The 13,306-nt window shown below is 37.2% G+C and overlaps 1 protein-coding gene across 5 annotated transcripts in view; it reads left to right on the forward strand.

Annotated features, from left to right (window-relative positions):
• The window catches only part of fat1a (FAT atypical cadherin 1a), a 194,763-nt gene that overhangs the window by 132,257 nt on the left and 49,200 nt on the right, over positions 1–13,306 (forward strand). For all 5 annotated transcript variants that reach the window (XR_005633345.1, XM_039750959.1, XM_039750961.1 and 2 more), the window contains exons 12-13: positions 6,643–6,796; positions 8,134–8,367. Coding sequence is in view for 4 of the 5 variants with exons in the window: in XM_039750959.1 (XP_039606893.1) it covers positions 6,643–6,796; positions 8,134–8,367 (388 nt within the window). In the remaining variant the exon portion in view is untranslated. The remainder of the gene's footprint in view (positions 1–6,642; positions 6,797–8,133; positions 8,368–13,306) is intronic.

A 13,306-nucleotide genomic window follows, 5' to 3' on the forward strand; every position in this document is an offset into this window, starting at 1 on the left:
AAAGTTTTGACTTTATATAGTTAAATTTAGTCATCATTGCATAACTTTTTCTTTACCATAGAAATTTAAAGACTAAATTCAACTTCCATTCCTAACAAAGATATTTCTGGCGACTAAATAGAACCTACTTATATCCAAATTCGAGCTATTGAGCTGTCGCCTGCCTGCCTGAATAAGTCACCCTCGCTTCACTCTTACTTTTTACCGTTCATTTAATCATGGCTAGTGGCGGAAAAATTATAAAATGGAAGGAGGATTACACTGAGTATGGCTTTACCAAAACAATTATTGATGGCGAATCGATTATTCATAAAGCTTCAATTGGTGATCTGTTTTTCTGTATTAACCTCATATTTTTTCATAATTCTTCTCAAACCAAGGGGGTGCGAGGGTAAAATGAATCGGGAAGCGCTGATCAATGCAATCGGTGTACCAGGAAATCATGCATTGACAGAAGTTCCCCTTTGCTTGTATTGCAAAGTGTGATTAAATGCGTGATTTTTTAACACATTATGGAGCACATGCATCGAAGCTTCTCAGCTGTGCTTGTGCTAAGAAAAGGAAACATTTTAAAAATAACGTAACACGTTTGTCAATGTAACCTTTTGTAAGTAGTGCCTGGAGGATTCAGTGTGGAGAAACCGTAGAGACAGCGTGTGTATTTACTTGTGGATTTTTCTGTGAGTATTTGGTGTCAGCGTCACAAAGTCGCTTCCGTAACACTGCGTTATAGTGACAGGTCGTTCTTGAACGATTTGTTCATTTTGAACGAATCTTTAATGTGACTCGGGAAGAACGAGTCGTCTCGTGGGAGTGATTCGTTCAGTCACGCATGCGCATTTGCACAACTTCCTATAGTTTCTGTATTGGAATTGATTCGCCTGTTTCGAGTCTTCGGGTTTTTCGAGTCGTTCGTTCATCACGTGACAGCCCCATAAGCTTAACCAACTCAGTCTGAGCCGGAAACAGAATTGATTAGTTCATCGCTCGAGTCTTCGGGTTTGAGTCATTCGATCATTACGTGACAGCCCCATAAGCTTAACCTATGCAGTCTGAGCCGGAAAGAGAATTGAACGAATTGACTCGAAAAAAGATTTGTTCATTTTGCTGAACGGGACTCAAAGGTCCGAGTCGGTAAAATGATCCGAACTTCTCATCACTACTGCGTTAGCTGCGGAGCTCATCTCAGAGCGAAATGAGGTGAATGGGAGGGGAGATGATGACGTGACTCCCCCACCCGCCTTAACTGTCAATCCCCCACAAACACAGTCTCTCGGAATTTGCATAAGCACACCCCTTCACCTACAATTTTAACCTAGTTACAAAGTGATCAAAACTCTCGTTTATATCCTGCGTCCTCTCAATAAACTTGTATCCCGCATTACCTGTGGGCATGACAAACGCCAGCGGCAGCCTGTCTGTGAACTTAATTTAAACTTTAGGTTTACACCGTGCTTTGTTTCCGAAGTAGCAGCACTCATGAATATGGTTGTACACTGTATATGTCACTCGCTTGCTTCTTATTGTTTCTCTGCCTTCTCAATTATATAATGCATGTTTTCTTCAGCGCTTTTTGGAGCTCTTCCTGGCTTTCTACACACTGCGTTGACTGTCAGTTCACGTGATTACGTGGGAGGCGTGATGATGTCACACGAAACTCCGCCCCCCACGGCTTTCGAGCTGAACTCCATTACAGTAAATGGAGAAAAATAGCTTCTAGTTATGACCATTACGCATAGAATTTCGAAATGAAACCTGCCCAACTTTTGTAAGGAAGCTGTAAGGAATGAGCCTGCCAAATTTCAGCCTACTACCTACACGGGAACTTGGAGAATTAGTGATGAGTCAATGAGTGAGTGAGTGAGTGAGTGAGTGAGTCAGTCAGTCAGTCAGTCAGTGAGGGCTTTGCCTTTTATTAGTATAGATAAACACATTTGATTTGCGTCTGTAACAGCCACTGTAAATGTATAGTACTTGTAAAAGTTACCTTTTTTTCACTTTTATTCTCTCGGTCATGATCACGATACATACTACTGTCCAAACACCCCCAGGGATCTGACGCTGTTGAAACCGGGAATAACTGTAGATGTGAGTGGTGTTTTGATACCATCGAACTGGAAATTCTCTGATCTGGATTGATAAAAGCTGACACACAAACGTTGGTGATTCTGCCTTATTTGTATCTCATTGTCACTTGATTTTTTTTTATTCAATTTTATTGAGTGTTCCTGCTTACGCTGAATTACTATGCGCCTTATGGCCCATGATGTCAAAGCCGCACTGACAAAAAAAACAGAGACACAGGTATATATGATATTTGGAATTATTCATTTTATGACCTTATAGTACATTTCGGAAAACATTGTGGCACGGATGCAACATTAGTCATATTCATTCGCGTGCCTTCTTGCAGTTGTAATCAGTGGCCGCTTTTCCCCATCTTGCCCTGTGCCCTGCACAGGACTCCAGGACATGCAGAGGAAAGAATGTTCCTCTGAACGGTGAGCCATAAATGCTGTTCTTTTCTCAGTGGACCCCGTACATGCCTTGCACAGTACATGTGCTTTGATCGCCGCCAGGTCAAGCTTGTTATAGCACAAGCAACTGGCCACCTGCGTGCTCCAACTAGCACTGAATAAGCTCACGCCTTCTGGTGTCACCACATTTATTTTCCTCTACATTCTTCTTCTCCTCGGACGTTCTTCTTCATTCGTAGGACTGTGTGCAGTCTTGACAAACAATAACAAACGATACTGCCCCCAGACGTTCATGTAGTACATTGCAGTTACAAAAACCAATGTGGTTCTTTGTGACTGGAGCCTCTATTGAAGTTTCTGTTTATGACGCATCGACAATAAAAAATCTGTGTCAATGATTTTTGTAGTCGACGTCGTCGATTACATCGACTAATTGTTGCAGCTCTGCTTTACATACAGTAATGAAAAAATGTAATCTTATATGGAGAGAACAATAGAATGGGTGAATTTTCATTGTAAATAATCAAACAAGAAAAATTAGAAAAATAAAGATATTTACTGTACACTGCATCCTGTTTTATGAAATACTGGAAATGAATAAAGCATGAGGAGGACTAGAGATTTTTGTGAATGTGCAGTGATAAAAAATGAAGCACAGTATAATTAAAACTAAATGTGTGATCCATACATTGAAATGAGGACTGAATTTGTCCATGTTACTGCTTGGAAAAGTAAGTTTCATTATCCTGGCTGACTCAGCAACAGAAATGATTCACACTATACCATCGTCTTTTTGATGAATCATTCTTAATGCTGGTGACTTCAAAGAAGGAATCAGGGCCTGATAGGCCTATTCCTTTCATGTATACTACTCTATTCAAATATGAATGACTTTAAGTATAAACCTGTGGCATAATTTAAGCAGATCTGACCTCATCATATTGCTACTTACAAGACTGTATTGACAGTAGCAGCTGTTATTTCTTTTATGTGGTGCTTTTGTGAAGTTTTAATTTCCCCTTGAGAGCAAATAAATTATAATCTAAATAAACTGATGGTCAAAGAATAGGTTTTTGATTTTAGAAGTTAGTTGTTTTTTAGAATCATAACAGGCTGTCATTTGCTTGAGACATTTTCTTTGAAATGAACATATCTAGTAACTTGTAAAGCTTTTGTTTCACGTTTGGACTAGTGGTTTATTGGCAGCAATTTTAATCCTCTTAGGGAGAGATTTTTTAATTAAATTATAATATAGCTTCACTTAACACATCAAGTGCTCCAGGCAAATGAAAGCATGTCACATTTGCGAAAAAATAACCTTAATTTCTGAATTACTGAGCTTATCCTTTAAGAGATGTCCCTTTCACTTTCAACATGCTACACACAAGCGTTCCAAGCAAGAACGCCCACCTTACACCTGCCTCCAACCCCTTGAGGCCTGAACTGTCTGCCTTAAATGTGAGCTACCTAGAGGTTGCATAATAACATGTTTTTCATTTTTTAAAAACCTGTCTTCTAGACAGTAAGCTTAAACAGGAAGAAACACATATTTTTGCCTCCAGCTTCACAAATTTCAATATAATGATTACTGCCCTGCATTGCATTTAAGTTATGCATAACTCGTTTCAGTTATGAGCATTGTGATTCTTGTGCACAAAATTATCATTATTGTAAATTACTGGGAGTTTAGAACTAATCATCTACTCAGTATCTTATTATTTTTTACAGTATTAATATTTGCTCATATGAGAATTCTGTTCAGCCAGAATGGTAAGATACTCTCTATGTAAGTGTTATGCTAGCTTTGAGATAATAATTACCTTAGCACAGCTTTTCAATCTTTTAAGTAAACAAAGGTATTCACTTTATCTAAACAAGATGATAACATCAACATTAATATGCTAAATGAATCACTGTATGACAAAAACCTCACACTATCTGAAAAAGTACCAGTTATTACCTTTACACACCCCTAGGTTATACAGCTGACCTCATACATTCAAAAGGATTTCATTGCAGCTATGACACTGATTTTTCTTTGTAGGGTGAGGCTGCAGTTAAGATTTTCACTTAACCAGTCCATTACATATTGAATTATTTTAAGTACAGTTGCAAGCAGAGAAAAGTTTTTTCTGTGAGCATGGTTTTACAGAATCCACTTACGCTAGGTTAGTATGATAACAACCGTACCATACTGAAATCAGTGGGGCAGTTAGCTTCCTTTCATTTTTAGTAATACCATTCAGTGCATAATAGATGATTTAATCACATGAATGTAGTTCAGCTCTTCTGAGGGAAAGTGAACAGTCACAAGACCAGTGTAGTGATGTCGCTTCTCCATGGAAAAGAAGAGCAGTGGTAGATTCCAGGGCTACAAAGACATTCATAACTTATGCAGACACATGTTTCCTTTCTATAAGTAAGCTGGTTAATGTTAAGTTTGTACCTTTGGGTTCCAGAAATGGAACTTCTGTAGCAAGACCAATGCAACTGTGTTACAATTTTAGCTCTACTAGGAGTGCTTAGCCAATAATTTGATTTTCTTCTTTAAAAGTGCCATTTAAAAGTTATATTAAAAATAATGTTCATGTACACTAATCTACTTAATCCATTTCAGGATCACTGTGGCTATAACCTATCCTGGCAACATCGAGTGCAAGGGAGTAACCAACCCTGAATGGAATGGCAGTCTGTCACATAGCTCAATTACATACACATACTAACTCTTACACGGGGTCATTTTGTAATTTCTGGTCAACTTAAACTGCAGGCTATGAGACCATGTGTGTTTCTGAAGTAAAAAAAAAAAAAAAGATACAAAAAATTATATAGAGTGAAGCAACATTTATTTATCAAGCTTAAATAGAGAGCGTGTCATGCCTTAGTAGTCTGTAGAAAAAAAAATGTGTGTGCTGCAATATTTATTCTAACTCTTTGCTAGACAGAGGGAACACATTTCGGGAGCTTGCTTGCTGGACACAGTTCTGCAGTTCTTAAACCAAAACAAATATACAAATTCACCAACCATCTTTTATTATGGAGTAACTACAAGAGCCTTAGATGCTATTCTATCACTGGTGGCCACATACCTAGGCCAATGAATTTAAGTAGAGGACCAGGTTTGATAAATTCTACTCTACAAGTTCTCCTTAGTGGTGGTTAAACAATTAAAAAATAAACTTTGGTTCCTTCCAGATCATTTTTATACTTCTAAACTTGTGCCAACACGCTATGTAAAGTTGTAAAACTTATATTTTTCAGCAATGCATCAAATAATTTTTTCCAAGGATAAAGTACAATAATATTATATTTGAAATACACCCATCCATCCATTATCCAACCCGCTATATCCTAACTACAGGGTCATGGGGGTCTGCTGGAGCCAATCCCAGCCAACACAGGACTCAAGGCAGGAAACAAACCCCAGGCAGGGTGACAGCCCTCCGCAGGGCGCACACTCACACACACCAAGGACAATTTAGAATCGCCAATCCACCTAACCTGCATGTCTTTGGACTGTGGGAGGAAACCGGAGCACCTGGAAGAAAACCATGCAGACACGGGGAGAACATGGAATCTCTACACAGGGTGGACCCGGGAAGCGAACCCGGGTCTCCTAACTGCGAGGCAGCAGCGTTACCCACTGCGCCACCGTGCCACCCTTGAAATACATTTTTCTTTAAAAATATTTATCATGCTATAACCCCTGGAATTTTTGGGTGGCATAAAAGCCCAATGAAAGCAAAAACAAGAAAAGGGTTTTGAAGAGTGGATTAAAAGGCTCCCTTGCAAGCAAAAAGCAATCAGTCCATAAGAGAATGTGGACAGCAGTGAGTGTGATGTGTGTGGTAGCACATTTGTGTGCAGTCATTGCCAAGGGAGCATTCTACAATGGGGCACTGAGTAAAAGGAAGTTTATTCAATGTGTATGAGATTCAATCTTAATTCTTCTTTGTGAAAATTTTGTGGAAATATACGGAGTCTGTGGCAAATTCATCCTAGGCTTAGGTTATGATAAATAGCAGAATGTTTTTCTGTAATATGAAATATTTGTTCTCTGTGTGGGATATAGTAAGTATTTGATCATATTGCATGTAATCATGATTTTTGTTACATTAATGCTTATTTTTTACTGGTTTTCCTATTTCAAAACATCTATTTTCAGATGGTCTATACTGAAACTGTTCCTGAAGATGCTTTCTCAGGCAAGCTGATTTTACAAGTTTCTGCAGCTGATGCAGATATCCGATCAAATGCTGAGATCTCGTACAAACTATTTGGAGTTGGAGCTGAAAAATTCATCTTAGACGCTGATACAGGTAAGAGTATGTCTTTCACTTTTGGAAGGTTCACATTCTCCATGTTTACATACTCACACACTGGACTCCACATACATAGACCCCCGCCCCAGATGTACATTCTTCATTGTTCCATGAACACACATTTAAGGATCCTATAGAGTTTATTAGTCCTGCTCACCCATGATTCGTAGACATATGACTTTACACCAATTAGTGTTTTGTGGAAAGAATTATTTGTCTTTTAGGTTCAGGGTTTGCTGTTGAATCCCAATTAGTGGGTTTTTTTTTTCAGATTAGTGCTTGAGATCCATGCATATATTTACTATGGCACTCCACCATCTGGGAGTCTGTCAGAATTTCCTAGGCCTCTGTGGCTGGAAAAGGCAGCTTGATCAGTACTGGTTCACTTGTTATCTTATGTATGTTTCCAGAGAAAAGTTACAGTGGGTGAGATATGTCAACATCACAAACTGTCATAGGCACAAAGTAAACTCATCTTGATAATACTGTTGAACGTGAATACACTAAAATATGTAATGTTTGCCTTAATAAATAAGATATGAAATATATGAAATAATTAGATAACATTTAATGATAATGTTTAAAATTGCGCAATTAATACTTTTAAGTTAAATTATATATCTTGTGTTTTCATTATGTTTTTAAAGGAATTTGTACTGTATTGTCTAAATAATTTTAATATTATAAATAAGGGATCACCAAAAGAAATGCCCCCATTTATTTAAAAAATGTTTTTATTAGGCTGATTCAGAATCCCAGGAACACATACCAGTCTTGTAATTGGTTTGCATTTTATTCTGCTTGAGTTTTTTTTATTTCTGGTTCCACCTTCCCACACCCTTTATTTTAATGATGCAAAGATTAGGTTGATGAGTGACTTGGAATCGACATACTGTAAATAAGTGCAACCTGCAAATGACTACTTTCTTCTCCATCTTTATTTCCTTCCTTATGCCTTTTTCCTTTAATAACCTTTAGTTTCCTTTGATCCATATTTGAATAAGCAGGTTCAGAAAATGGAGTTTTAGATATTATAGACAGTATATTGCTTTATTCAACTGGGTAATGTGCCTGAATTGTAAAACATTAGGGAGTTCAATGTTTATTTAGCATCATTGTTACATCAAGGGCTCTTTAAAAGAGTTTAAGCCAGTTTGGAGAGGTGGCCATTGTTTTTTGCAGCCTGTTGTACAATTATTTCTAATTTTAAACTTGTTAGCATGTCTTCAGTATTAAAACATTTATAATTTAAAATGGACTCAACCATGTTTTATATGTAACAACTTTTGAGGCACTAAGAAAAAAATCTGATTATTTTGTTTCTTTTTTTTCAGGTGAACTCAAAACATTTGCACCTCTTGACAGAGAAAAGGATGCTGTATATAATCTAATTGTTAAAGCAGTAGATGGGGGAGGTAATTTTTGCAAGGCTGATATTACTTTATATTTGGAAGATGTGAATGACAATGCCCCAGAATTTTCTTCAGATCCATTTTCGGTAACAGTATTTGAGAATACAGAACTTCAGACACCATTGGCAAGAATACAAGCAACAGATCCTGATTCAGGTAAGTGATCAGAGAATCAGCTTTCAGTGTAGTGACAAGTGATTAATTGCATTGTTTTTTTTTTCCTTCCTTGTTTTGCTTGAAAGAGGCTAAATAGCACTAATAAATCATGCAGATAATATTTTTGAAAACTCTTATTAAACAAAACTCTACTATACAACAGAATTCACTGTCCTTAGGTTTGTTAAGATTGTTGATCATATACACTTGAATGAAAATGTGGTGTCTGCAGGCACAAACTGTGTTTGGCCACTTATGCATTAACCCAGAAAACATGTTTTGTTAGGTATAAATTTTACAATAGTCTTAATTTGTCTATTTTTAATGTACACAATTGTTTACTCTATATTTAACATTAATTTAGCTCAGAAGCAAGAAAATAGATGAGATTTTTTTTAAGATTGAAAGGATTCTATCAGTTTAGTGTAATATGAAGTGCATTCACCTGACCTTTTTTTTTTTTAAAAAGTAAGTAAATCAATCAGTACAGTTTGAGCTAGTATTCTGTTTTATACTATGCAGTCAAAATTGTTCCATCCATTTTAATATCTAATTGATCGTATTTGTGGTTTGCTCATCATAATTTAATTTAATAATTGTTTAAAATGCAACAGAAACTTCAAACTGTAATCATAGGATAGTAAACATACCCCAAAACAAAGTCTGTTTTGGAGGGCCAAAATAACTTCACGTTTTTGTAGCAAACCCAATTGCTTAATTAGAAACCAATCCTTGTCATGACACAGCATAATTAATCGTATGGCTTGTTAGCGTTTTCATTCAGTTATGTCAGGTCATTCTTATATAGATTTGCTCTGTTCCAGGAATATCATCCAAATGATGTGTAGCCTGAAGCAAATGAGTAATTCACTCTCCTTCTCTTTTTTGTCTTCAGTTTCCTTCCAAATACAGGCGTCAGTCCCCAGGTTACTTACGAGATAGGGACTGTAGGTTTGTACTTAAGTTGAATTTGTATGTAAGTCAGAACAGGTACATAAATTTAATAAATGCTGTTGTTGACCGACTGTGACCAAGTGCTCTGCCAATGAATGATTGAGTTTCACTTCTCTCTGACCTTTTTATTATTTCTACTTTATTTTCAATGGTGATGGTTTTTCTCTTCTATACTGTATCACCAGCACTTGCATCAGATTTGTGTTTCAGAGACTATGTTGAAGGGTGGAGACAAAAGATTAAGATGAGCTCTTCTGCACAGCACTATACATGCTATTGCAGCAGGAAGGCACCAGTCGTCAACACGCCTGATGTACTGACAAGAGACAACTTCCTGCTATGTAACAGTACAGGCAGGCTTGCTATTGAGAATGAATGGGGGCATCAACAGGCAGTTGATCACCAGCCCACCTTATAGTCACCTCCACTACAGTATGCTGTCTGCAGCGTGAGCCCACTGAGAATGAACACGGTGGGGCCAAAGGCGGGTAGTGAATCGCCCTCATTCAATAGGCAGCCATCCAATGCACACTACAATGTTACCCCCCACTGCCCCGTTCACCCTCAATGGCCTCCATTCAGCCACAACCCGGTCACGACTTGCAGCATTACCAGCTGCCCACCGAGAACTAACAGGGCAGCCGTGTGTGGTGGGCAGGCAGTGAAACCGCTTGCCACCGGGAGCCGCCCGAGGGACACTACATTGCACGAGCAGCGAAATCGTTCCCCTCCAGCCTCCGTCCAGCCACCACTTGCAGCATTACTAGCCAGCCACTGAGAACGAATGGGACAGCCGTGTGTGGTGGGCGGGCAGTGAAACCGCTTTCCACCGGGAGCCACCCGAGGGACACTACACTGCTCGGGCAGCGAAATCGCTCCCTTCCAGCCTCTGTCCAGCCACTGCTTGCAGCGTCCCCAGGCCGAAGATGACAGCGCGGCAGTTACCGAGATGCATGCATCTCAGCTGCGGCCTGTTCATAAGTCTAGGTTGGATGTCCGTAACCTGGGGACTACCTGTATTTTATTAAACCAGATAGTTCATGATGAATACCCACAGGTGTAAATAGAAACAAGTTATAAGGAGAAATTGCTGGTCCCTTTATCATTTGCATATTAGTGCTAATAAGGATTAATTAGAAACAGTGAATCTAGCTGTTTAAGATTCTAATAAGCAATTAAGAATGGGAAATCCTAAGTAATTTTGCAAAACCTGCAAAGTTGAAGTTGCTTCATCATGTGGAAACATAACTAATTTATATCTACATCACAAACAACATTGAGAACTCTACAACGACTACATTTAAAAAAAAAAGTAAATGCAAGTTAAACTGCCATAGCCAAAAGCCTGGCTGAACCAAAGCAATCAACAATACTGGTGCATTTGTAAATGATAGGCCATATCAGAAAATGTATCAGAAAACATAAAATCACAGATGCCGTCAAATATTACTTAGCAACAGACATGCTGCTCTTATATGCAGTCAACAAAGATGGTTCAGAAGCTAACCAAAAAATTTGATCAGAGATATAAATTGCCTTTGCACAATTGCTTCTCAAAAACTGTTATACCTGAACTGTACAGAAAAAAGCAAATGTAAAGGTGAATCTAATATAGCAAAACTAGAATACTATTTAAGAAGTTAGATTTAATCATAACATCTTTTCTTTGGAATTCCAAACGTCCACATATCCAAAGGGTGACCCTACAAAGACCTAAGGCGGCAGAATTATTACTGGGCGACAAATATACAAGATATTAAAACCTGTATATTGACAGAAATAGATAAACATACACAGGCTTGATCTGTAATAGAAATAAAATTCTGCAGTACTTCTTTATATTCCTTGTTTTCTAACCCAGTAAATACAAGTTATCTCCAATATACTTTTAACCCAATTGTGCTTCATTCACTCAGAATATGGAACTAATGTAGGAAGTGCTTTCATCTGTGGCACGAAAACCACCTTTTTCCGCATTCTCAAATGTATGAAGTTTTTAGTGTCTGGAAAACATTTGGGATTTAATCACTTAGAGATCTGTACATAGACAATGTCTTTGCATCCTACGAACAATTGCACTCCAAATTTTACTTTCCAGCAACAAATTTCTTTCACTACCTCCAAATTAGAGGTCATTAAATTGATCATTCTTGAAGTCTCAGACAGCACTTCTGTAACATACAAAAACATTTTAAAGTACCTCGCTTTCAAAGATCCCAGAGTACATTGGGAAAAGATTCTCTCACTCAACATTTCAGAAAAGGAGTGGAAGGCAGCAATGTGCAGAATTCACTCTAGCTCCATATGCACAAAGCATACAATTATTCAACTTAAAATTCTAAAATCTATTGAGGACATCTGTCTTGTTAAAAATTGCCAAAAATGTTTCCAGAGTAAGATCCAAACTGCAAACTTTGCAATCAAGTTCCAGCCTCTATGAGCCATATGTTTTGGGTGTGCACCAAATTAACATCATCTTTCAAACAGCTTTGGAGTCACAACTCCTCCTAATCCACTAACAACGGTGTTTGGTGTACATCCAGATGGGCTTAAGGTGGAGAAGGACAAACAAACTGTAATTGCTTTTATTTCACTATTGGCACATTGACTTATCTTGCTCAACTGGAAGAATCTTAACCCACCTCTTTTAAGTCAGTTGGTAACTGGTTATATACTATTTGAAATTGAAAAAAATCTACAAAACTTTTTTATAAACTTGGCAGGATCTAATCAATAATATTTTTGATTAAGCACTTATATTGGGGAGAAAGACTCCTTTCCCTCTATACTACTCTCAAACGTTTTACTCTGGTTTGTTGGCCTTTCTGTCTTTCTCATGGGTGGGGATTCAACTGAATTTAGTTTTGTTAAGTTTGATTTGATTGTATGAAATGTTACATGCTTTAAATAAATTCAATAAAAGTTACAAAAAAAACTCTCTGTAAAGTTTCTCACATTTTTGGGACCTTGTTTTTCTCAAAGCTTCTGGGCATAAAGCAAGGGTTATATCTTACGTAGCTCCTTGAAGCATGCCAGTTTTGTTTATAGGATTGGTTACATTTAACATTTTTATTCTTCCTCATTTCTTATAATAATAAGAGTATTTACAAAAAAAATGCACCAATTTTTTTTAACACTGCACAAAAGATTTATAAGTGGGACTTGTGTTTGTGTCAGTGTTGAGTGAGACTATGCATGTCTTCCATATTTTTATTTTAGCTCATTAAAATGTAAAAGCTTTTTTTTATCATTCCATTGAAACTGCTCTAGTAAAAACAGTTATTTTTTTCTGGATAGAAAAAAATGAAATTAAAGAATGCTGTGTGTCTGAATATTTTAGAGTATATCATTGGAGCCCACAGAATGCATTCTTATTCTTAATCATTGGCATTATCTGAGCAATTTCCTCTGCAAATGAATATCCTCCCTAACATAAATGCACTTTTACGACCAAATGATAGTAATAAATGGGTGTTGTGTAATCTAGGCCAGTATTACTCAACTAGAGCATGAATATCAGTTTGAGAGGTGAGTGAATGTATTTGAAGTTTGCAGGAGAACTTTCTAAACTGCAGAAAGATATTGATGTCTTACTCTGTTGAACTTTGGTCAGTTTCAGTTGACTCATTTGGTGCACTATCTATAATGATTTTTCAGTTTCTGTTTATTTTGCAAAAATGACTACATTTTATTTCATGTGGCTTATTGCACTCATTTATGTTCTCTAGTGATAAAGTGGTTATTTGATCATAAGCAGTGATATAACTAAATAATATAAACATATTAAGCGGAAATTGAATTGCGTTTTAGTTTTTAGAGTTTTAAGTATTTGCCTTGGAACAATGAAATGTAGTCTTTCATGACACTGTATGTTCAAGATGTTAATCTTTACACTGAACTATGTCTTGGGATATTTACATAATAGATCTCATATCTGGAAGTTGCTGATCACATACAAAATTGGTGATCACAATTCAGCCATTAA

The sequence above is a fragment of the Polypterus senegalus genome, chromosome 4 (assembly GCF_016835505.1).
Source record: "Polypterus senegalus isolate Bchr_013 chromosome 4, ASM1683550v1, whole genome shotgun sequence".
Classification (NCBI taxonomy): Eukaryota; Metazoa; Chordata; class Cladistia; order Polypteriformes; family Polypteridae; genus Polypterus; species Polypterus senegalus.